Source organism: Taeniopygia guttata, chromosome 5 (genome assembly GCF_048771995.1).
Source record: "Taeniopygia guttata chromosome 5, bTaeGut7.mat, whole genome shotgun sequence".
NCBI classification, from domain to species: Eukaryota; Metazoa; Chordata; class Aves; order Passeriformes; family Estrildidae; genus Taeniopygia; species Taeniopygia guttata.
In genome coordinates this window covers 4905726-4930580 of record NC_133030.1, presented here as the reverse complement: position 1 = coordinate 4930580, position 24855 = coordinate 4905726, and the positions used below count along the sequence as shown (strand labels likewise).

Here is a 24855-nt window from a genome sequence, read left to right as displayed (position 1 = left end):
GAACTACTACATAGTGAAAAAATAATGAGAACACACTTCTAAAGATAAGTATAAAATAATCACTGAGCTACTGTGGAGGATGTAAGCAGAGCTCTCATTCTCATGGCCTGGGTCAAGCAAAAACCATTCTGAAAAACCAACCTGCCCTTGCACAAGCCAAGACTGTGCTTACAACAATTCTCATATAATACATTATTTGCACAGCAATCTGGAAAGTACAGGTTGCACAAGTTTAGATAGGGTGTTTCCTAACTTTCAAATGCCTCTTCTTTTTTTGTATTCAGTTGATGCATGTCCATCTGTGCAATATTTAGTTGTGAAACCGCTGGCATATGGTGGCAGGGCACGGCATCACGGCAGCACGGCAGCGGGACATCGTGTTGCCGTCTGGTACAAACGGTGAGGCAAGTGGCGTGCAGTGACTTTTGCACAGGAATACGGCGCCTATCAATAGCGATCTGATGATCTCAAAATTGAGCTCGGGGCTTTGGAGGTTGCAGCAGCAGTGCAGGGTTGGTGGCCGGGCTTGATGGCTTCAAAGGCCTCTTCCAGCCTTGGTGGTTCCACGACTCCGTGATTCTCTGCCGCTGGCACGGGGTCCTGCTGCCTTTGCCCCATGGCTCAGGCTGCTCCGAGAGCCGAGGAGCTGCTGCTGTGGCCCGGTGGCTCCGTGCTCTGAGGGCCGGGGTGGCTTTGCCCAGAGCCTCAGCCAGGGCTGGAGATCTGTGGTTGGAGCTCCGGAGCCGGGTTTGGACCCGCGCTGGTTTGTGATGGCAGCGCCCAGCGTTTGGGACAGGGACACACACAGGGACAGACAGGGGACACAGGGTGACACTGCGGGGACACTCCCGGCCCCTCACGGAGCAGCTGCTCTGCCCCTCGGAGCCACACTGGGGGGGTGGAGTGTGAGGGGGTATGTGTGTGTGAGAGTGTGTGAGACCCTCTGTGAGTGTGTGTGTGTGAGTTTGTGTGTGTGTGTTGTGTGAGTGACGGGGTGTGTGTGCCAGTTTGTGTATGTGTGAGGGGGCATGTGTTTCTGTGTGCACTGTGTCTGTGTGTGCGTGACCCTCTGTGTGCGCACCGTGTCTGTGAGCTCACTGTGTGTGTGTGTGTGTGTGTCTGTTTGTGTGACCCTCTGTTGTGTGTGTGTGTGTGCACTGTGTGTCTATGTGTGTGTGACCCTCTGTTGTGTGTGTCTGTGTGTGCATTGTGTGTCTGTAAGTGCATTGTGTGTGTGTCTGTGTGTGTGTGAGACCCTCTGTTGTGTGTGTCTGTGTATGCACTGTGTGTGTTTGTGTGTGTGTGTGACCCTGTTCTGGTGTGTGTGAGACCCTCTGTTGTGTGTGTACTGTGTGCAGTGTCTGTGAGTGCACTCTGTGTGTGTTTCTGTGTGTGTGACCCTCTGTTGTGTGCACTCTGTGTGTGTGACCCTCTGTGTGTGTGTCTGTATGCATTGTGTCCATGTGTGCAACGTGTATGACCCTCTGTGTGTGTCTGTGTGCACTGTGTGTGCAATGTGTGTGCACTGTGTGTGCCTGTGTGTGCACTGTGTGAGTCTGTGTGAGGGGGGAGGTCTGTCTGTCCGTCTGTCCCTCTGTGTGTGGGTGTGAGGGGGGAGATCTGTCTGTCCGTCTGTCCCTCTGTCTGTCCCTCTGCGTGTGGGTGTGAGGGGGGAGGTCTGTCTGTCTGTCCGTCTGTCTGTCCCTCTGCGTGTGGCTGTGAGGGGGGAGATCTGTCTGTCCGTCTGTCTGTCCGTCCGTCCGTCCGTCCCTCTGCGTGTGGGTGTGAGGGGGGGGGGGGAGGGCGCGGCCCCCCGCGCGCCGCCGGCGGGGGCGGGGCCGCCGCCGGGCGCCCAACCAATCCGCGGCGCTCTCGTCCCGCGAGCGGCGGCGCGGGCGGCCAATGGGCGGGCGGGGAGCGCGCGCGCAGCGGCCAACGGGAGCGGCTGTGCGGGGCCGCCGTGCGGGACCCTCGGGGCGGCGAGCGCCGGGCGGGCACAGCCGGGGCCGGGCAGCGCCCGCAGCGGTACCGCCCGCAGCAGGTACCGCCACCGCTACCCCGCTCCCGGCACCCCGCTCCCGGCCATCGGGACGGGGGCCTTGGGGGAGGGGGCGGCCGCGCCTTTCCGGGGTGGGGGGGGGGGGGGGGGGGAAGGATGGAGGGCGCCGGGGCGCGTCGTGGCGGCGGGCGGGCCGGCGGAGCGCGGCGGCCGCGGTCGATGCTCAGCGGAGCGGGGAGCGTGGGCGAGGCCGGACGCCCCCGCTCCGCCCGCCGCGGGGCCCGGGCCTGGGTACCACCATCCCCCTCGGCGCTGGGCGGGCCTGCGGCGAGCGGCGGGGCCCTGCCCTGCCCGAACGGGCTCGCAGCGAAGGCCACGAGTCCCTCTCGTGTCTCGGGAGAGCCGGGCTGGGCCCCGCGGGTCCGTGCGCCCGGAGCGCTCCGGCGGCCGCGGGAGAGCGGAGCCCTTCCTCCGCCTGTGCCCTGCGGGAGGCTCGCGGTCCTCCAGAGCACTTCCCCGAATGAACTTTAAAGTGCGGCTGATTGCAGGGGTGAGGTTGCTGGTAGTGAGCTTGTAATCGAAACCAGCTTGATTCCCATGAAAATAGAGACCTTTAATTTCATTTGACCTACTTCAAGGCTTTAGCAACTGAAACTTTTTTTTTTTAGTATTTTGATAACTCTTTTGGTAATAATTAAGAAGTAGGAGCTTTGCTGTCTGTGGCATCCATCTGTACTGCAGCAGGCTAGAATGTCTTGATCCCCAATTTGTGTATCGTGTCTGTGCTTCTTAACTGAGGTACCATTATTTCAGCAATTTGGAAATTATATTCTAGGTATAAGGTAGATTTCTAGGATCTTCACCCTTCAGCTCCTCTACCCTGTTTTTCACCCTACACTCACATAGGTGCCTTAAAATTCGGCCATTTCCCCATCAAAAACCTATAGATGGATAGGAAAGGTTAATTTTATGGCTTATGTTTTTATAGTTCTTTTTTTTTTTTTTATCTCTACCTGTTGCAGAGCTATAAAATAACGACAAATCAAGATCTCTAACTTTTTTTCTGCAAATACTTGGCTTTATTGCTGCACTGTAGGTATAATGAAGCTTTACTAGACACAATTTTAACAGTGAAAGCGTATTGGGGGAGTTGTTCTAAATTAAGTGTGGCTGTAGGTTTTGGACAGATAAATGTTTTTCTTCTTACAGTTCCAGAATAACCCAGCCTGACCACATCTTTGTCATCTACAGCAGCTGATAGTCATAGATAAAATTTAACATTGAAGCAAAAGTGTAACCATCCCTACCACCTCTTAGCTCCTGAAAGGCCAAACTGAATCTCTTCTGGCTGCTACGAAGTGAAGGGTTCTCTGTCATCTTCCTGTTTCTGAGTTCTAGCTCTTGGAGGAACTCCCAGTTCCTCATAAGGGTTGCTGTTTCTGGTGATTGGAAGGGGATGCAGAACAAATTAAAATGGTTATACAGCCATTTGGAACGTTTAAGCGAGTGCCTTAGAAGGTCCTGGATGTTTTTGAAGACATAAATTGTTGCAGTGACTGCAGGCTGGGTTGGCTTCTTCAGCCAGAATCTGTGTGTGTTCGGTTTTTTGTCACAAAATATTTAGTGTTTGAGGATGTTTCGTGTAGTTTGCTTGTTACTTGTCTGCAGAAAGCAGAGCTGCAGAGTGGCAAGGTAAAAATTCTGAAAAGGAGCCAATATCAGCAAAAATTGTGCTTGGCTAATTTGGTACTTGTTGTGGAGCACTTGCATTATGTAAACATTTGCTGTCTGGGCATGGTTAGTACCATCATGTACATCCATGCATGATGTGCATGGGAAACAGGTGTTTCTCCCTGATGCTGATTCCAAGCCTTGCAGTAATAAGTCGATATTTGCACGGTTTGGAAGCTGTAAACTGTAGTAACAAATCCTGTTTTATCAGAACAAACTAGGTATTCCCGTTTTTTTTTGTCTTCTGGGTGTTTCCCACGCAGGATTTGCAGTGGGGACCATAGGGATGTCCCCTGTCACTCTGCGCCCAAGGTGTGGTGACAAAGGCTGTGCTTTTAGCAGGTCTGTGTGTGCACAGGAGCTCAGCCTTTCCGTGCCATTGATATTTGTACATTTGTGGAGCTCCTTGTGCAAGAGATGTAATTGCTAGATCCGGAGAGGACATCCATTAGCATAAATAGGAGTTAAGATTGGAGCTCTGGCACTACAGACTACCGCCCTGCCGAGTAAACAGCTCTTCTCCTGAGGAGGAGGAGGGAGGCTGCCAGCACCCTGTTTGGGAGACAGGTAGGCAATTCCCTTGGTACAACTTGCTTTGAGTATCTGAGTCACTTCTGAAGATAAGAAAATTGTGGAAATGGGCTTTTATTTTTTTGGCTGTACTTTGTTCCACTGTATTGGAAGAAAGGAGAAGTAAACTAGGGTGGGTTTGTTTGTTTTTTTTTTTCCCTTCAGAAGGTGATAAGGTTTCAAATATAACTTGGTAGAGTTGTCAGATAAATGAGTAATGTTTAGGTTTCAAAAGAATTATTGTGGATTCCTGCAGGAGCATAATGGAAGAGAAAATACCATTTAACTGTGAGAGATTTGGGAAAGTATGGGAGGAGTCTGGAACTGTTGATTCCTAGGACTTTAAATTCATCGTGTAATGTCTATTGTAAAACGTGATTCAGGCCTTCTATGTAATTTAAAACATGAGAAGAATAAGAGCTGGGCCTTTTGTTCTTGATTAAGTATTCCAGTTGTAATTGCTTTGTGAATAATAAGTTTGAACAGATAATAATTGCAGGTGCGATTTTTGGGTAGTTATCCTTGTCTTGTTTGATCAATATGAAAAAGGTGAATCTGGGTTTTAATTACTAAGATTAAGGAGTTAACCCTGAAACTTAAAGACTGAGAGTCTCTTATTACTGAAACTTGACAAACTGATGAGCGCTTGAATATTGTGTGTTCCCTCACCTCCTTCCATTTCCTTGATTTTTGTCTTTTCCCTCCCAGCAAAATGACAGTATCACAGTAGCAACTGCACCAACAATCCTGCTGCTGCTAAAGCTTTCTCTAGTGATAACCAGGGCTGAATATCAGCAGGCTGAAGTGAATGCTGAAGTGGTGCCTTTGGCCTCTTTTCCTAAGGCAGTGAGTAAGGAGTGATGGAGAGTCAGCTGTGAGTGCTGCTCTGCTCATTGTGTTGTAGATGTGTCCTTCAGACAGGTTCTGTTCTCCTTTCAGGGTTAACTCAAGAGTAATGACTTATGCAAAGTAAGAGCCGAGATTTATGCAACTACCCTGATAAACAGTGAGGCTTTATCATGTAATCCTTTCATAACCAAAAGTGCAAATGAGATTTCTAATACAGACTTCCAATTAAATTAGATAAAATTATCTGGAACTCAGCTTCTGTTCAACAAATCTTGAACCTGCCTACCTCTTGATTTCCTAGAACTTGTTTAAAATTCTCCCTGCATGTGTGTTAAACATGTTTTCATGTTAACTGGAGATGGAATACAGTAAATGTTCTTATATGGAATATGCTTTCCTGGAATATCTTAATTTCTGACCTCATCTTTGCCTTCCGTGCAATTTTGAGAAATGAGTTTAACTATACCAAAAGAGACCTTTTTCTCCCCCTCCTCTGTGCACTTGATGACTAGGCTTGAAAAGCAAACAATTTAGAAAAACGTCAACTTATAACTTAATTATAAAGGGATTGTAAAAATCTCCTACTTCGTTCCCATTCATTTTTGGAGGAGGAACTGTAAAAGAAACATATTTACAGAACAGCAAGGGACTTCCCTAGTATGTGCTTTGTGAACAGATTACTTACTAAGAAGTAATTACAAAGTCATCTGGTACAGAATCCCTCTGAGTAGAAGCACAAGTAAGTGGAAATTTGTAGTAAAATCAGACCTTTGGCTGAAGGAAGGTGTGTGAACACATGCTAAAGAAATATCTGTGTAACCACATGCATTGAATAGCTCTGATTAAGGAGTTCTGCTGAGATCAACTCAACAGTGGCCCACAATGAAATCAGGTTTTGCTCCATAAGACTAAAGGATTAAAAGAGGTTAAATACTCCATGATTGTGAGCACAGCCCTCACTTCAGAGCATCTTATTTCACAAGGGTGTCTTTGGGGAAGTAGTTGATGAATTAGGCTGAATTCTGCTAATAAGTTATTGGGTGGCCATGGGTTAGTTGGACCCAATTTACCATCTTCCCAAAGCAATTGAGTGAATACTGGACATGGGTTTTGTCACTGTCATCTAAAAGAAAGTGGCAGAACTATTTCCATGTCTGGTATCAACCTGAATTTTGATATTAATGTGCTCTAGTGCTGTTAAAGAGATGATATGCAGTATTAGCTAAGTCTCACCTAAATCAATTTAATAATGCTCCTTACCTTGAATGCATGTGCTGCCAGCGGTAGTAATATATCCAGGAGGAGATCCAAAATATATCCAGGAGCTTGAGGAGCACACACTTGAGGACATGCTTTCAGTATCTAGCATATTTCAGTGATTAAGAGTAGTGAGGGGAACTGTTTGAAAAGCAAGTCTACTTTATTTTTGTACACAGAGCTATACACTCAGCTATGTAAACTTTGACCTAACTAGATTGGTTACTTGAACTGGTATTGTGTTTCATTAGGTAAATGATTTAAAGAGGACAAATCTCTTCATTGGTAGTTGGGAAGTTTTTTTCTAGTCTTCAGTCCTGAAGATGTTCAACTAATTTGAAATGCCTTGTTATTGTTCAGAAAGTCTCTTAAATCACTGAGGGTCAGCCACAAGTTTGCCATGTTCTTTGCCATAGAGTTTTGGGGTTTCTGGTAGCATTTACCCATGCTGCAGCTGTGACTCGGGCCTGGTCCTTCAGATTGATTTAGTTTTGTTGTATTTCACGTGTAGAGAACACAGTATTACCCTGAGTCCATCCCCACTATTGTGTGGAAAGTGTGTAGTGAGAAACTTGAGGTCTGGCATATTACCAGGGCCAAGCCAGAGACTGGCTAGTTGATGTTGGATTAGCGGGCCCATTTTGATAAGTCTTTAAAACTTAGTTGTTCTAATTAGCTTCCAAGCCTGCCAGTATGTTTTTCAGCTCCTGGAGGTGTGTTACATTTTCTTGGTCCCTGGCTTACATCTAGGGAAGAAAATGAACCTGCAGAGAGTAGATAAGAATGCTGGTGAAGTCTAAAACATGGATATGCCTGTCTTTCTGCTAGCTGAGGGAAGAATCCCAAATCTTCCACGTGATTGGGAAGTTTGGAATAGATATGCTTTAAGGTTAACTTGCACCCAAAGCAGTTTACAGTCTCTACTCATCTTTTGAAGCAGTATCTTTCACAGATAAGGTTTCCCAATGGCTATAACCTTGGACCACAAAAGCAAACAGACTGTATCCTTTGGGGATATGCTGGCTAGGTGTTGGCCACATAGGGTAGGTCATTGGCCCTTGTGGTGCTTGAAAATGTGGGCATTCTGCTGATAGCATTAATTGATTCGCTTTTGTGGAAACAAGGCACAGATGAAATGAGATATGATGATATGATATAATATGACATGACCCAGACTTGTCTTTCTGGCAATAACCTTGTTTAGGTGAGTTAAATATTACTTCCTTTGTTGCCCGAGTCTCTCTAATCTCCAGTTCCCAGAGATTTTTTTTTTTTGTGCTTGTGATGGTGTCCTTGCAATGTGGCAATTGGAGTCCTGTATGAGGGACTTCTGTAATGATTTTTTTTGTCAGGTGTGGATGCAGTGGGGAGTGTGTGTGGTGTTTCAAAACTCTTGGTGCACTCAGATTTGATGTCTGGACAAATTTCATTGTCTGAATATACCGAAACAAAATGCTCCTATCACCTTTTTCTGCTTTTTTCTCCTGCTAGTGCTGGGCTCAAGCTGTCAGAGGGAAGGAGGAAATTAATTTGTTGGGCTGTGTTTTTGCACAACTTTGTGGCTTGTTGCTGATGTTTGAGAGGTTGGGAAATGCACATTTTCCATTTCCTGTGATGAGCCATAATCTTGATAGGATTGAACTAGGAGGGAGCGTGCTGTTGACCTAATGTTTGTCAGTGATAACTAGAAGACAGAGCATTTAATCTCTAGCAAGGACACACATGCACACACTCTAGTTGCTGGATTTAGCATTTAAACATTCAATAGAGCTGCAGCAGGCCTTCCTGGCACTTGGAAAGCACATCTTTAAGCATCTTGATCTGTGTTTGGACAAATCTGGGAACTGATAATTTTCCTGTTAAAAACAGAATTGTCCTTGTTTTGAGAGTCAGAGCCCTCTGAAGCTGTGAGTTAAATATTGCTGCAGTAGCTCTGGAGGCAAACAGAGCTGCTGTTGTTTGCTCCATAATAGCACTTGCTCAGCCTCGGACACGAGAATTTTTTACAAGATGGGGAATGTTGGCTAGGATCCTGGAGTGTTGGCTTGGTGGTGGTTTTTCTTTTTTTTTCCTGAAGTGCTTAGAACTCTTGACTTATCAGAGGACAGCACCCTTTGCACAAGCATCTCTGAGAAGCATCACCGTGGGCTTAGCCCTGAGCCTGTGAATTCAGAAGGATCCCAGCAGCAGCTCTGTAGCAGCTTCACGTAAGATTCCCCTAGCAAAGGCTGTTTGTGCCTATGGGCAATGTGGGAATTTTGAGTATTTCTGTTCTAGATAGTTCTTTACAGAACTCTTATTAAGCCTTTCAACTGTCAGATTTCTTTATTCTAGGCTGTTTTTGCTTTTTAGCTCAAAAAGGTGTCTATGATACAGGGTTTTAGATATCCCACAGTGTGCATTAGACAACTTTGTGTTTGGGAGGAGTTCTCTGTGTGTGTTTGAAGAGGTAGCTGGTGACAGATTATTGGATAATGGTGACAGTTATGTCTTGCTGGTTAACAACTGTTGTAAACATAAAAGATGTAATCTAAAGCAGATAGATAAAGTGATTGCTGACACTTAACACCTTAACATGTTAAATTTGGTTTTGCTGTGGTGTCTTGCAAGGTAGATTTTTTTTTTTGCACCTGCACCAGCTTGTTATATGTTAGAGACTAAACTAAATTTCTGATGGGAACTATGTGTATTTCTTGACAGTTTTATTTACAAACAGAATTATAAAATAGTTCTTCCAACCTTTAAATTCTGTGATTCTTCAGTAATTTGCTGCTGTAAACAACTTTAAAAAGTAATATATTATACCTGTGAGGGAAGACCCTTCTGAGTTTGAGATGAGGAGTTGCCAGCAGTGATCTGTGCTAACTGGCATGTGGAGATGCATTCTCGGAGAAGGCAGGGAAAGGTAGGTGGAGAATGGGAACATTCTTTCCTTTCCCTGTGCTTGAGATAACCTTTCTTTCTAACAGAGCAAGGCATAGGCTGCTGGATTCAGACTTTGATCATTCACACCTAGATTCCATGCATGGTTTTTACCCTTTAAATCCAATTTGGTGCTCTTAGGCAGTTCCCTCACAATCCCTGTGTTTCTTGCTGTAATGGTGACAGCAATGTGTGCTTCTGAAAAAGTCACCAATAATGTTTTCGAGCTGGAATCTTCCAGAGTAATGGAAGTAGAAGACAATCTCAGTGTGGGTAGTTGCTATGAATAAAGTCTACTAAAGTCTGGTTTTTGGAGAACAGGGTAAAGAGAAATGGGATTGAGAGTTTCTTACAGGAAACATTTCTCAATCCTAAAAATAAATAAATAAAATTAGCCTGCAAACATATATGTGTTGCTGCCTCCTAAGTGTGAATGTGAGTATTTGTGTATGTTCCTGGCTTTTTAATTGAACCAATTTCATCATTATGGTTCATCATAGCTCTGGATGTCGATGTTTTGTAGGTCTGGAATTCTGATTTCAGCCTCTTACACAAAGGAATATGGTCAGAAATGACTGAGGCAGGAAACTTTGATCTATTTTGTGCCAGTTTTCTTTACATCACATGAGCCTAAATATGGTCAGATTTTGCAGTCACTTAAAAAGCTGGACTACAGCAACACAGGTATTTCCACTGACAGCATAACTTTTCATTGCTTTAGCTTTCAGAAACAGAAGTTGGACCATAGCCATGTATTGGATGTTGTCCAAGGCTCCTGTGTGGATGTATCCAAAGACTCTGCCCATGTTAGCAGGTTTGACATGCTGAGGTTGTGTCATTGTGTCAGAAGCAGGATTAAACCTTTCTTTGAGGAAGGACAGATGAATGGATAGTATTAGATACTCTTATAGAGTCTCAAAGCGTAAAAAGTAGAAATTATGGCTACTTAGGTAAATTAGTAAGAAGGGTATGTAGGTACCATGACAAAACTGAATCTTGGTGACAAAATTGATGAAGTAATGATTGCAAGAGTTTTTGCCTCCCTCTTTGAGGGAACTGAAATGCTGTCCTAAATATGGGAGTGATCATGCAGATCTTTAGGAGGAAGTGAATGGTGTACACAAAGACCGGGAAAACAAAAGTTACGGGGAAGATGTACCTGAAGAGCATTAACTGTGACTTGGAGCCATGGTAAAGACAACAGGCCTGTATCTTAACTGAACAGGGAAAAATTACTCATAAGCATGCTGTGTCTTGCACTCCATGCTTCATGGCAGGAGCTGTGCTTTCCAATTTGCATTAGAGTCTCTTAACTGTGTGGTGAAAGTGGCGTAATGTCAATAGCTTTTTCTCTTGACCTTCGAAGAAACAATTCCAGATGATGTACTGTGGCCAGTGGAAATAGTAGTGCTTGTTCTGCTCTAAACTTGCTGCTGTATCCTACTGTCTGTTGTTAGATGCTTCACTTCTCAAAGAAGGGAGTCAAAATAAGGATTTGGAGTATCTCATGTAACACTTGGTAGCCAGACTTGTGAAACCAGGACTTGTGCAGATAGTAACTCGTTTGTAGCGAGTAATCATTTGGAACTTGTTCAGAGACAGTTGAGATATGAGTGCATGAAAAACAGCACAATGCTTTGATGTGGTGGGTATCTGACAAATAGGTGTTCCAAAAACATTTGGAATTTTTCAGGCAAAAAGGACAAATTAGCTGTTCACTCCTAACATACATTCTGTGCATCCCCTGCTAAGTGCCTGCTTGCAGTGTCTTGCTGTCTTGAAAGAACTGAGCGTATTTAGAAGTTGCACCTTTATTCCTGGGTGGCAGGTGAAGAAAGGTTCTCACCCTGTTAAGGTATTCAGTGTTGTAATCCATATTTGCCTAAGAAGCATTCCATCTGTGTTTAAAGATTCTCAGTTCTGTTGGGTTTTTTTATTACTGTGGTTTTATGGATTCTGTCCCTGAGATGAGCTCAGTTGGTCAGAGCATGGTGCTGATAACACCAAGGCTGTCAGTCCCAAGGGTCAATCCCCTTAAAGGCCATTCGCTTGAGAACTGGATGATTCTTGTGGGTCCCTTCCAACTCAGAATGTTCTGTGACTCTGTGGTCCCTTTTTGGGAGTGTTTTGGTTGTAGCAGTTTGTGTGGAACTGTCGTAGAGGACTATAATTAGACATCCACTACATCAGCTCAGGATTTTTATGAGTTTGATCAGAAAGGTTGGTAAAATGTTGTGGAACTGTGTCCATAATGCTACATTCATATCTAGTGAAAGTAAGCTGGTTAAGGGTCGCAGTAAAGATGTTGCTATAGCTGACTTAAAAGAATGGCAGCACTGTGGTTGAGTCCTAGGGATCCTAAAGGCCATGTTCTCACTTTATTATGAGACATACCACATTTGTCTTCAAAAAGAGTTTCAGTTTCTCTTAGCAAGAATGACATCATTTCCAAGAGGTTGATGAAGGGAGGGGAAAGAACCATGATTCTCAAGGTTAACTTACTAACTGAAGCAAAAGCTAAAGCACTTTCTAGCTTTGTGCTTAATTTGAGTAATAATCCCTTACCCTTCATTTTATTAGGAGGTGTATTTGTAGTGGAACATCTTAGTTTGTTGAAAATTCTAATGACTTTATTGTTTGGTTTTTTTCCTGCCAAATGACTTAATGGATGAAGAAGTTGGAAAACTCTTTATCTGTGGATCTGTATGGGTTTTTTGTAGTAAATGTAAAACTATTAGATCCCATTCCAAACAACTGACTCAACCTTCTCTCTGGTTTAGTTTAATTGGTAGGAAGGCTCATCCTAACAGCGACAGGGCACAGTCTAGACTACTGGCACAGTCTAAATTCCAGGACCAGCAATTGGGATGCTTGGCTCCCTGTCTTCTGTCAGTGGGTTTGAAGAATCCACTTGTGAGTATATTTTAATGAACCTGTAGTTCACATGGAGCGGCCCCTTGGAGTGGTAAAGGACCATGCACACAGGGGCAAAAACAGACTGAACTTGGCCTATTTTCCTGTCTGAGTGGATGTCTCAGTCTTTAAAACACTGTGAACAGGAGCAGTTTAGAAGATCTGGAATGATTGTAGTGACCCACAGCAGTCTTTCAGAATGTTGTGAAAAAAGACAGCTTCAAATACTGGTTATGGTGAAAAAACCTGTTAAGCATTTCTTTCAGGTATAAACAGGACAGATATAATTATTTAATCTTCTGCAAATCTGAACTCCTTAGTAAGTTCTTTAACATACTTTTTGTTTTTATCTTTCATAAAGGTCACAATGGTTTCCATTCCTGAATTCTACGAAGGAAAAAACATCCTCCTGACAGGAGCTACAGGCTTTGTGGGAAAAGTGCTTTTGGAAAAGCTGCTCAGATCCTGTCCTAAAGTGAAAGCAGTGTATGTGCTGGTAAGGAAAAAAGCAAAGCAGACAGCTGAAGCACGAATAGAAGAAATTACCAGCTGTAAGGTATGTGTCATATGCTCACAAAGTTCGTTTTTGTCCTTCATTATGATGCTCTCATTTCATTGTGAGAACAGCTTCAGTTTGTCTAAAGCAAAATGCTGTTGTTAATTTTTCTTCTTTTTAATTCTAACAGAAATACAAAATCTAAGACCTGGTAGTGCTTCTATAGCTTCTTCAAGATGTTAGTCTCTAGCAAAGCCAGTAGTTGAAAATGATCCTGTATATAATTCAGGAGGAGGATGTTCAGCTGTAATGCAGAAATGGGAAGTAAAAATCTATTTTAGAGCTTGTTAAGAGAATATAAAATCAAGTGCAAGAGGTAGTGGACTGGGAATTATAAGATGGATTGAGACTCTTAAAGATCTCAAACAAGTCACTCTTTCACCTTGTGCCGTCTGTTTTTTTCTGGAATGTGCTGTAAATAAGCAGTAAATAAGAATGTGTCATCTCAACAGGAACTTACAAATGTAAGTGGAACAGAAATGTTTGGCTTAGCAGATTGTTACAGATTTCTGTCGGTCAGCCTGTGACAGCTAGAAAGGCACTGAAGGTCTGTGCTGTGGAATTATCCAAGCGGCTCTCTAAATTATTTTCTGTGCAAGCTGGGTCAAATACTTTGCTCCTGAAAAGACTCCTTACTTTGATATTCTGGTGAGCTAAGCTGGCTCTTCTTACTAAGTGTAGAATCATCCATCTCTGTTGCCCACCTTTCTTCTTGGAGAGTATCCTGTTGATAATGGGAAGGATGAACGGGATGAGGAGTGATTTCTAGCGTGAACTTTGCTAAAGTAGAGTTTGTTTATTTCTATCTAGGCCTTTCTCTTACGAAACACAGGTATCAACAGTATAATTTTCTACTACATTGAGATACAATGTAGTCTGTACAAAGGGTGTTCTTAGAAGGTGCTAAAGGGGAATCAATAAGGAACTATGAATGCACTTAGGGCTAGGTTGTTTAAAGTACAGCAACGGATTTCTACAACTCTGAATAGCTGGGATTATAGCAGATATGAGGATGGCTGTTCCCTAGTTAATTATTTTCTGTAACTAGTCAAAAAACTGTCTCATTCCTCAAAATCACCTTCTAGTCTTGTGCAATGTCATAAAACACAACAGAATGAGTTACAGTGGGGTTTTATATTAAAATTCAGTTGCACATTCTCTCTGCATAAAACCTTTAGTTTGTCACTGCCCTGAAACAAGGAAAATATCTCTGTCTAGACTAAGCTCTGAGATGCAAAAGGAAAAATTTCTCAATCCACTTTTTGTATATACTGTTACCCAAAGAAATGTGGGGAGTATTTGGGCAGAGAGAGAAGTAGCCCTAGTGTGGGAAACCTGTTATAAAAGGCTTTTAAATTTGAGTCAAAGTCTGCTTGTAGTCTGTACCAGCTCCCGTTGAGATAAAAATCTGATGTGATTTGAGTCTTGGTGAGCACTTATTGCTGGAGCAGGTTTACAGCAGAAGTCCTGGTAAGCAGAGTTACTTCTTGAGGCAGGAACCTGCAGAGATGGAGTTGCTCATCTATGTAGAGATGGTAGAATAGGGCCAGATGTTTGTTCTGTCCTCATCAAATGATTAGACAAGATTGAAAGTTCATTGTTTAAATGGCTTTAATGTCATCAAGATTCTTCTGAAAGTCTTTGAAAATTTCTGTAAGATCTACTGCCTTAAGCTGTCCAGTTGCAAGGCCACTGCCAGTAATTCTTCACAATTTAGGTGGACTCATTAAGTGTTCTGCAGATGTTTCAACGTTCTGTTTCTTGAAATGTTTGAAATCTAAATGGGTGAATATGGTAATAAGTAAAATAAATAATAAGTGAAATAAACTGGGCTACAAATAGCAAAACAGTGTTGAGATTTCTACTTTCTTTGGACTTCAGATATCTAATTTGTCTGCTGATTTGCCATATATATTGCATACAGTCTAGGTATTTCTTCTCCTTAGTACTGGAGTCAGTGCTGGTGAGAGGTGTGTAGGACTAGTGCATGACTATGGATGTGAAAAGGGATATAACAGATGTAATAGATGCATGAAAAATAAAAACTGGCTCTTTAAGAGCTCATCCATGGTCCTGCTTTTCTGTTACAATGTAATATCACACATTAATATGGTTAACAGGCAGTTGCTTCAGCTCCCTGGAGGAAGGTGCCATCATTCCAACTAAAAACATAGCAGGCTTATTTTTAAAAGTCGTACAAAGTTTCTGCCATTAGGTAAGAACTGTTTGCTGTACCCAGAAGAGTTGCAGAGGCTTTAAATGCTGTCTTGGCAGCTTTGTTCTACAAAGTGAAGCTTTATGCTTACAAAGTCCAGTCGAGCCTCAAAAAGTGGAGATATCCTGTGTTCTCACTGTGGAGTTAGCACTGCTACTTCAGGTGGCCACACAATGAGCTGCATTAGCTCATGTTTGGGCTGAGAAAACATCTCTAAATAAAGAGCTGGACCTGAGCAGCTGCTCACACTGCTCTGGGGCTTCTTGCTCTTCCAGTGTCAGAGAAGCAACAGGAATAAAGAAATTAGAAGGACCAGTCTCTGTGGTAGAAATATAAACTTAGATTGCCTGAAGTGTTGTGAAACTGCACCTTTAGATGACTTAATTTATAGTTTAAAATTAATTGTCATTCTGTAAGGGAATGTCTTTTGACTATTTTTGTTTGGTATAACCACATGCTTGGGCGAGTAAAAGAAAGTACTGCTGTGATTTTAATACAGTATAATTGACTGGTTTGAAGCAGTTGCAAGATATTGTCCTCTGGACAGTAAAGAAGGGTCTGCTCTTCTGCAATTTTCAAAGGTATTTTATTGCCACAGTACTGTGTGGCTCAGGAAAGCTTGCATACTAATGAGTGTAAATAAGATGAGGTAAGAATTTTGATCTGTGTGTTAAGCAACCTGGTTAGAACCCAGCTATTTATGAGGAGAATTTGTGATAAAATATAATTTTGGTGAGATCTTTTTTGGGGGAACTATTGAACACCAATTTAATAAAACTTAATCAGATGTTCTAATGTCGTATGCCTTTTTTTGTTTAACTAGTCAGATAAACTATTTCTTTTTTTAATAATCTGGAAGTTCTCCAAGACTAACATAATTTGAGGATAGTATTTCTTAAATTATTGGAAATCTGTGAATCTTAATGCAAGATTTCTAAATTTAAAATCTAACATGACTTTTATAAGAATTTGAATAGCTGTAATCAGGCTTGGGAAGTGGGTAGACTGTTCCCTTTCCTTATGTTGGAAAAAATACAGTTTACTTCATGGGAAGTCTGTAACATATTCTTATGGTATTGCTAATGCACTGTCCTAACTTCCTGATGATCTTGAGAAGGTAGGAGATACAGACAAAGAATGTGAGATTTTTCTTCACTTAAGTTAAATGTTTCTCTAACCTTCACTGAATTTGTAATCCTGTTATTTTTGACAGCTCTTTGACAGATTGAGAGAAGAACAACCAGACTTTAAAGAAAAAATAATAGTAGTTGTGAGTGAACTTACGCAGCCTGAACTGGATCTTAGTAAATCAATCAAGGAAGAACTTATAGAATGCATTAATATTATATTTCATTGTGCTGCTACAGTCAGATTCAATGAAACACTAAGGTGAGTCTAAAATTTTTTTGACCCTGGTCTGGTAAAGCAATGGTGCTCAGAGGGAGGGGGTGAATCAGGTGTCAGACCAATATTGCAAATATGGGTAGAAAGACTACAAATAAGCTGTAGCTACACCTACTGTGCTCCCTAGTAATGCTGGTTTTTATCCTGGTGTACAAAGGGCAGTGCAAACTATTCCTTTGGCCTGCCTAGAAAGGGAATGTACATTTTCAGAGGATAGGGTTTTGTGAGAAAAGTTGGGTGTGAGAGGCTCTAGTGCTTGCTCTCTTACCTGATAAGAAAAACAGGAGATGAAATACAGCTCAGCTTTTCTTCCTGTCTTTTAAAAGTCCCTTATTAATAAAGGAGGTTTGCATTGGAAGAAGTGGGGAGAAGTAGATGCACTGGGAGAGAGATGAAAACAAGAAGTAGAAAAAGTGGTGCACACAGCTGGGATTATGACCTCCTTTGACTTGCTGAAGGAGGTAGCAACCTAATTAGTTACCATTGATGTTAATTGCTTTGGGGTAATGCTCCCCTTTCCTGTCCCCCACTTCAGTAATAATGTGAGATAAAACATTCTGGATCTTAGTGATTGTTTGGGGGATACCGATGTTGTTAATGTAACACTATTATTACAAAGAAGTGTTGCTTGGCTGTACTCTTGAAACTTGATAGTACACTCTGTACAAGGAAACTGGTGCCCACAGCAAGCCTGTAGGCTGGAGAGAAGATGTAAACTATAAAATAATCATAGGAGTTAGTCAGCAAGCTGTTATCTGCTGGGAGCTGTAGAGAGACACCTACTCTGCTATAGTGTCCTTAAACACAGTAATGAGCAGCAGCGAACCTGGAGTGGAGGTGTGGTTCTTGGTGGTTTGCCTTTTTTTTCCCCCTTCCTTCCATCCTTTATGGAGCCTTTTGCTTTCCTACAAGAAGATGCCAGTCTCCAACTTACTGGCCCACTAAGCTTCCCAGTTGTTGACCTCACTCAGCTTGTACTTGGAAGTTCAGAGGTGCATCTTATGAAAGCTTGGTGTTGTGTTGCATTATTTCCTTTATGTGTTATGGAAAGCATATAATTGGGATTTAGAAGAAATCAAAGGATGCTGGTAAGAAAGGGAGAATTATCCTGAACATTGAGAGATGTTCTAGATTAGGACTGTGGTATATTATTCTAAGCAGAAAATTAGGGCAGTCTCCATGCTGCTTTTCTTGGGTAGGGTGGAGAATTCAGGGATACTTTATATACCCAGCACTGAGGCATTTAGGAATAAATTTCTTGTTTTTGTCTTGCTTTCTACTAATGACATTTCTGTTTAATCAATAGAGATGCTGTGCAGTTGAATGTGGTTGCCACACAACAGCTCCTCTCCTTGGCACAGCGAATGAAGAATCTGGAGGTGTTCATGCACGTGTCCACCGCCTATGCATATTGCAATCGGAAACAGATTGAGGAAGTGGTGTACCCACCTCCTGTGGATCCCAAGAAACTGATAGATTCCCTTGAGTACGTGTTATGTCTTATGAATTTACTTGGGTAATCTGTATCCTTTTTATTCCTGCTGTTGAAGTGCCAAAAAAAGGTTAGGAGCTGTAAAGATGAGGAGTTATCTTACGCTGTCCCATAGATCTGACAGCACAACTGACACTCCCCTTCTCTGTAAGGGACAGAGGGTTAAGGTTTATGCCTCCCTTAAGCTGAGCTGGGTGTGGAGAGGTACTGAAGGACAGGGATACTCACATCTACTCGTGAGGATGCCTCCTGTGTGCTGAGAGTGCCAGTTTTTCATGCTGTATGACTGGCTGAAGCAGGAGGTGCTGCTAACTTGTGCTGGTACTAGCATTGTGAAGGAGAGGATAAAACTGAGGTGCCTTGAACAGCTGCCTCTACTACATCCACCTAAATGCCATTGCAAGATGAGACTGAGATGCTTAAATATTACTTACTGTAGAACTGGTTCTGTTTGGTATCCTGAGAGCCCAGACATTAAAAATCTTTTTTTCTGTAGCTTTAAGTCTTGAATTGGGCATTATGGGTTGGAAAAATGACTTACATTTCGTATTTTTTTGGTGTATATTAACTGTCATGAGGTCTTATTTAGTAGCTGTCAAACTCTGAAACTGCTGACAATGTGTAAGTGTAATGCAACTCTGCATCAGTCTCTCTTCCTTCTTGCCTGTTGTATAAAATATCACCTCTTGGAAGAGGAATATGAAATAGAAAAAAACTAATTGAAAAGTAAAATACCTACTTTAACTTGTTATTTTAGGTGGAAGAGTGCAAACATTAAAACCAAGTGAGCTACCACCTAGAATGCACATTGAGCCAGCCTTTTTTATAACATTGAATTTAAGTGCACTTAAAAAATGTGAGATTGCAAAACATATTTTTGAATATCTGACTTGTGGAGAGACAAATGTAACTTAAACTGTTTGGTATGGGCTGGGATAGCTGTGTGTACTTTACAACTCCTGAGGGGAGGCTTTTGTTAAGTTACAAAAGAGTGATCTCTAGCCTTCACTACCCTTCTTCCTACCCTGTTCATATCATGTAAGGAGTCTGATAAGTGTCCACTTTGTAACATGACATTGGTGAAAAATAATAAATTCCATTTCTGTGACTAAGAGACCAAAGCAAATAAAATTCAAGTCCTTTTTTGCAGTGAAAATGCCAAAGTGGCAACAGTTGAAGAGCCACATCTTTCTTACTAGTGTGCTATGACTGAAGGTTATTACATTTTTAATATGAACTGAGAAGCAAGACAAAATGGCAAGATTTAACTAATTTAAAGGGAAAAACACTGCGACCTGCTTGCTTCAGGGGTGGTATGTGATTGCTCACCATCACAAAGGTGGAGGGGATGCTAGTAATATAGCTGGGACTCCATTACAGTGGTATCACTTTGTAGATCATAATGCAGGGAACCCGTGTTCCAAAGACTAATTTGCTGTGTCTGCACTCCATCTTTGAGAACTTGGTTGGCAGAATTTGGATTATTGTAAATGAGTGTACTGCTTGCTCTGTAGTTGGCGTGTTATCAATGAATTACCAGGGCAAAAAATAAATGCCAGTATGCTTCTTTTGATGGACACTGGACGTGCAATCCTTTGTTTTTCTGAGAAACTTGTTTTTGTTTAGGTGTATGTCCCTTTTTCTTTAAATGAGAAAAACATAATCATGGTAACTTGATCATTTCACACCTCACCCCCCCAGTGAAGCAGCATGCAGTAACTTACACTTGCTTTTTGTTTTGTTTCTTTAGGTGGATGGATGATGACCTAGTGAATGATATTACTCCTAAACTGTTAGGCAAAAGACCTAATACTTACACATACACGAAAGCCTTAGCTGAATCCGTGGTGCAGCAGGAGGGTGCAAATTTAAACATTGCCATTGTAAGGCCGTCCATCATTGGTGCCAGCTGGAAGGAGCCTTTTCCTGTAAGTCCCTGAGTTGTCACCTGACCATCTTGCTGTAGACTGTAGTACTTTCTGAGAGCCTCTTTATCAAGTGACCTTTGTAGAGGAAAATCTCTTGCACCATGAAGTTGTGTCTTGGTTGCTTCTGGATGACTGATAACAGTATATAGAGTCTAAATACTGTCATCAAAGCTGAGCAAGAATATATTTAGGTTGAAAAATGAAAAACACCTAAGTTCCTAGTCTAAAAATACTTGTAAACCTGAATACTTTGAACATAAACATATTATTGTGGACAACTGCTGTTCATTCACTAAGAAGTAAATAAACCTCTCTCTCTGAAGAACCATGGTGTCCTATGCGTAGATCTCTTGTCTGAGTCATAGGAGCTTGTTACATCACCAGAATTTGCTATGAAAAAACTTTATTTAGCAACATGGAGTTAAAAATCTTTCTCCTCTTTGGTCTCCTTTTCCTCCACCCCTTACATATGTAGAAACTGCTCAGATTTTCTCTTGAAGCTGCTGACTTCAGTATGCTCTAACCAAGTCCTTTCCCTTTCCCCCTTCCTAATAGGGCTGGATTGATAACTTCAATGGACCTAGTGGTATCTTCATTGCTGTAAGTAATGAATATACTTAATTTTCCCCCTCCTTTTGGGAGGCAGAAAAGCTTCATATGTTTCACTGCTGGGTCTTCTGTCTCTGTTGTTGTTTTGTTCTTCAAGGCAGGAAAAGGAATTCTTCGAACAATGAGAGCTTCCAACGATGCGTTAGCAGATCTTGTCCCAATAGATGTTGTTGTCAATACCACACTCGCTGCAGCCTGGTATTCTGCAATTAATAGGTATAAATAGTGACAAAAGAGAGTACTGAATATTTGGAAATGATATTGTGTATTTAGTAAACCAGTCTTGTATTGAAATCCTCATCAGTGTCCTGCTGTTCCCTCAGGACAAAGGAATCTAATGTTCTGGCAGGTTGGTCTCAAAGAGTAACTTGCTTATGCCAGAGGAAGACATCACCTACTGATATTGTGAAGCTATGTCTGAAAATTCTTTCCTGGGTCTTGTTTGTAATCAATACAACCTCCAGTAGTGTGGGTGATGACTTCTCTAAAATTAAAAAAAAAAAAAAAAAGATAATTAAAAAAGGAGAAAATCTGAAAGTTGCTAAAGAAAAAAACTGACCGTGAGACTGATGCTTTATATAAATGATGCTGTTGAGGGAAAGGATAACTTTGGGCATCTCTTCTCTTGTTTGTGTTTCTAAAAGGCTGTTTTTCTTCTAACTTGCTCTGTTATCTTTTTTTCTTTCAGACCAAGAAAAGTCATGGTGTATAACTGTACAACAGGTGGCACCAATCCTTTCCACTGGAGTGAAGTTGGTATGCCATGTTTCTTTTTTCTCATTAGCCTTAATACAAAAAGAAAATCAAACAGGTGATAATCAGTAAACCATAATGCATTTTTATTTTTGAAACTGGTATTTTAGCCATACCTCTCAATTTTCCAGTGTATTGTGCATTCTCATTTAGCTTCCACTGTTAATTCTCTCCCTCCCCCTTCCTCTGCAGCATTGCTTCCATCTTATTTGATTCTTATTGTTTTTATTTTTTTTTTCTTGTTACTCTTATTCCATTATTAACTTAAACTGTGAGAGAGCTGATCTTTCTGTTTGCTGCTGGCATGACATAATCCACAGTGTAGGTAGTGTGTGGAGAGAAGTGTTGGTCAGAGGAGCAGTGGTGATGCTGGGTGTAATGCCAACGTCAAATACATATGAAAAAACATATGACTAAGCAGCCCACAATTAAATATTTTGTACATCTACATAATTGAGAGGTCTGGTAATAGTTTTGCCCTTGTGTAGCTCTTTGTGTTTGGTTTAAGCTGATTGTTGGTTGAGGTGGCTTTTTTAATATTCAGATTGTTGCATGACACTTGAACAATTCATGTACAGGGAAGAGTAGCCTTTAAGGAAAAATGACTGCATATTTTCAACTCTAAGATAGCCTGCCTAGGAGGTAACCCACAGGCCAACAGCTTTGTAATAGTTAATGTGAAGAACAATACAAGCTGTTTGGCAGAGTAAAACCATTTATTAGTTTTCAGTTTTTTTTAGAAATTGAGTCCTGAAGCTCAGATTTTTTTTTTTATTTCAGTTAACCTCAGTGCTTAAATCTATTTTACTTGCTTTTGCCCATTTTATGTGGATTTGTAGTTGCAAATATTATTGCTTCAATTAAACTTGGAAAATTGCTGACTTCGCTTATATCGCAGTTTGAATCAGGGTATTTAAATACTGTCTATAAACAACAGCATAAAGTTATAAGAGAAGGTTAATAGGAGAGGTGAATTTCTGCATAACTTTTAAATTGATTATTGATCCTGCAATATCTGTTATTCACTGAATTTACAGGTGTTATCAAGAATTTCTCATGGAGTCCCACTCTAATTGCTTTTTTCTTAAAGCCTAAATTTGGATAAATTATTTGAAAATAAAATCTAAAATCACTTCAGATGACTGCAGAGTCCTCAGTCTGTTCTAAAATTCTTCACACAAGTGAGCGGAATAACCCTCTTCATGAAATATAGATGACTATTTAAATAGCTTTACTTGCTTTATAAACTGCAATTGCTGTCAGTGTTTGAAACCACCAACTTCTAAGGTAGAGAATCGAAAGAGAGAAGCTGCAATAAAATGATGAAGGCATAAACCACCTCTTGATTATAATAAGAAGAACCAGTTTAACAGTATTTTAAGTTAAAAACTTATAATTGGTTTAGTTTCTTTGCATTGTAGAAGAGTTAGGGTGGTTATTTAAAAAAGACATTGCTGTTGATGCTGTACCCTGTAATGTATTTTGAAAAGCATTCCATTTTACATGGTGATTATCGAAGCTGTTGTGCAACTTTTCTTTCTCAGAATACCATGTAATTTCCACTTTCAAGAGGAACCCTCTCGAACAGGCCTTCAGACGGCCCAATGTAAATCTAACTTCCAATCACCTTTTATATCATTACTGGATTGCTGTAAGCCATAAGGCCCCAGCATTCCTGTATGATACCTACCTCAGGATTACTGGAAGAAGCCCAAGGTAATGGTGTCTGCCTCTGCCTTGTTTGTTCCTCTGACTTTCAAATGAAGCTATGCTTACACTGTGATGTATGTTGACTTTAATTTTTTTGGTATTTTTTTTTCTTTCCCTGAATGTTTTGTGACTAAAACTCAACCTTTTTTTCCTGAGAACAGGTCCTCAAATTCAAAGTGACTCTGAACATTCTAGCAAAAATGAGGATGTTTTATGTTGGACAATTTGGGGGTTTTAGTAGTCAGGAGAATTAAATGATATAGAAGAAATGATGTTTGTTCTTTGGTAATAAATACTAAAAATATGTTGATCCTTACTTTTTCCTACAGAATACTTCGTGAATACTTACAGGACATATCCATTAGAAAATATAGCAAGAATACCTGAGTTTAAGTTCTCCTACAACCTCCTCTTGTATTATTGTCGGTGTGCAGAGACCCTTATAGTGTTTTTCTTCTTTGATGTTTTGCTCATATTGACAGGTCGGAAACCATGGTAAGAGGGAAGGGCTAAAAATATCTTGCCCATAAGGTGGTGGAGACTTGTAAAGAAGACATGGCATGGGCACTGTCTAGGTTACTAACTGAGCAATAAGAATCCAGTGGCTGCATTTTGAAGAGTTTAATGACTGGCCTAACAACGCTGTCCAAGAGATGTCTTGGATCAGAATCCTAATCAGTCATTAAACTCTCAGAAGTGGCTTGTGTTAAGGTTGTTGCTTTTATAAACTGAAAATGGAATGGGCGACTGAGCTTTCAATTGCAGAGTGTTCCTGTAGATGATACAAATTCACCTGGTACGTTGGTTTGTATCATCTCAACATTCCATTCAGTTTATAATATTTAGGGTAGTATTTGGCTAACTAAGTGGTGAAAATAATAGGCTAAACTAAATCATGTAGAAGGTATATAAGCTAGCACTTCAATTTGTGTCAGATTTGCCAAGCCACATGGCCTTAACTCATTGCTTATGTTACATTTTTCACAAGCATTTGCCTTCAGACTATAAAACCTCCACTGTGGTGACAGTGTATTGACACAAATGGTATTCATTTGTTGTTTTATAGTCCAGGTCTGTCTTACAAGGAGGGTAGAAGCTCTGTAACGCAGCAGTGGATGAGTAGAAAGGAGCTGTGTAAATGTTTTGTAGGGGAAAACCTCTCCGCTGCAACAGTGTAATACTTAGAGCAGCAGCAGTGCAGTTGGCTGTGCCTGTGTAATAATCCTCCCACATTAAAATGTTTTAGATTATCAACTCTAAAGAAGATATTGTACATAAAACATCCTAGCTTCAAGGTTCTCTTGCATTTTTCAAGTTACTTCTAATAAAAATTGATAGAAATTCCCTGACAGACACGAAGACTTCATCCCTCACTAAAATAATTACGCTATAAATGCCAACGTCCTGTCTTCCACATGGTTGGGAAGGAGTGCTGCCAGAATCTTGTCAGGCTTTGAAAGGCAGCTGGTCTGCTGAGTATTTGACCAGTGGGAGTAAAATGAGGCTGTGAATAATCATGCAGTTTAGAATATTTAGTTTAGTTTTATATTCTAACACTGGGAATGTTGAATCTTGTTATTGCTTTTTCTGGAGTTCTCACTTGATGGCAAAAGATGCAATTAGGGACTTTTATCAGTACTGATACAATTGGCGACATGAATACTTTACAGAATATAAAAGAAATGTTTACTGATATGAATATTTCTACTTAGCTTACTATAACAGTGATTGGATTGGTTTCCCATGATGCACAAGATTCCAGTTTGGAGAAAAGATGGCAGATTGGACTAAACCTAAACGAGCTATTGTTCAGTCACAGCGTTTAAGTTGGTTACACAGCTCACTTACAGGAATGCAGCTTTCCTTAGACAGCATTCCTCTCTTTTTTTAAAGCATTTAAAAATGGGGGCCTGCAAGAGAAGCAGTAAAAGCAAATGAATACCTAGA

General features: G+C 41.2%; 1 protein-coding gene across 3 annotated transcripts in view; it reads left to right on the top strand.

The window, feature by feature from the left end:
* Positions 1-1885: 1885 nt before the first annotated feature.
* The window catches only part of FAR1 (fatty acyl-CoA reductase 1), a 34925-nt gene continuing 11955 nt past the window's right edge, over positions 1886-24855 (top strand). Inside the window, exons 1-9 of one of the 3 annotated variants that reach the window (XM_030273419.4) lie at positions 1886-2041; positions 12603-12797; positions 16226-16401; positions 17723-17902; positions 19659-19836; positions 20392-20436; positions 20543-20661; positions 21134-21201; positions 22743-22914. In XM_030273419.4, coding sequence (XP_030129279.2) covers positions 12609-12797; positions 16226-16401; positions 17723-17902; positions 19659-19836; positions 20392-20436; positions 20543-20661; positions 21134-21201; positions 22743-22914 — 1127 coding nt within the window. In that variant the 5' untranslated portion in view covers positions 1886-2041; positions 12603-12608. Of the gene's footprint in view, positions 2042-2528; positions 2550-4092; positions 4298-12602; positions 12798-16225; positions 16402-17722; positions 17903-19658; positions 19837-20391; positions 20437-20542; positions 20662-21133; positions 21202-22742; positions 22915-23237; positions 23404-24855 lie in introns of those variants that run through there. The other 2 variants (XM_072929465.1, XM_072929466.1) reach the window with 2 other exon arrangements.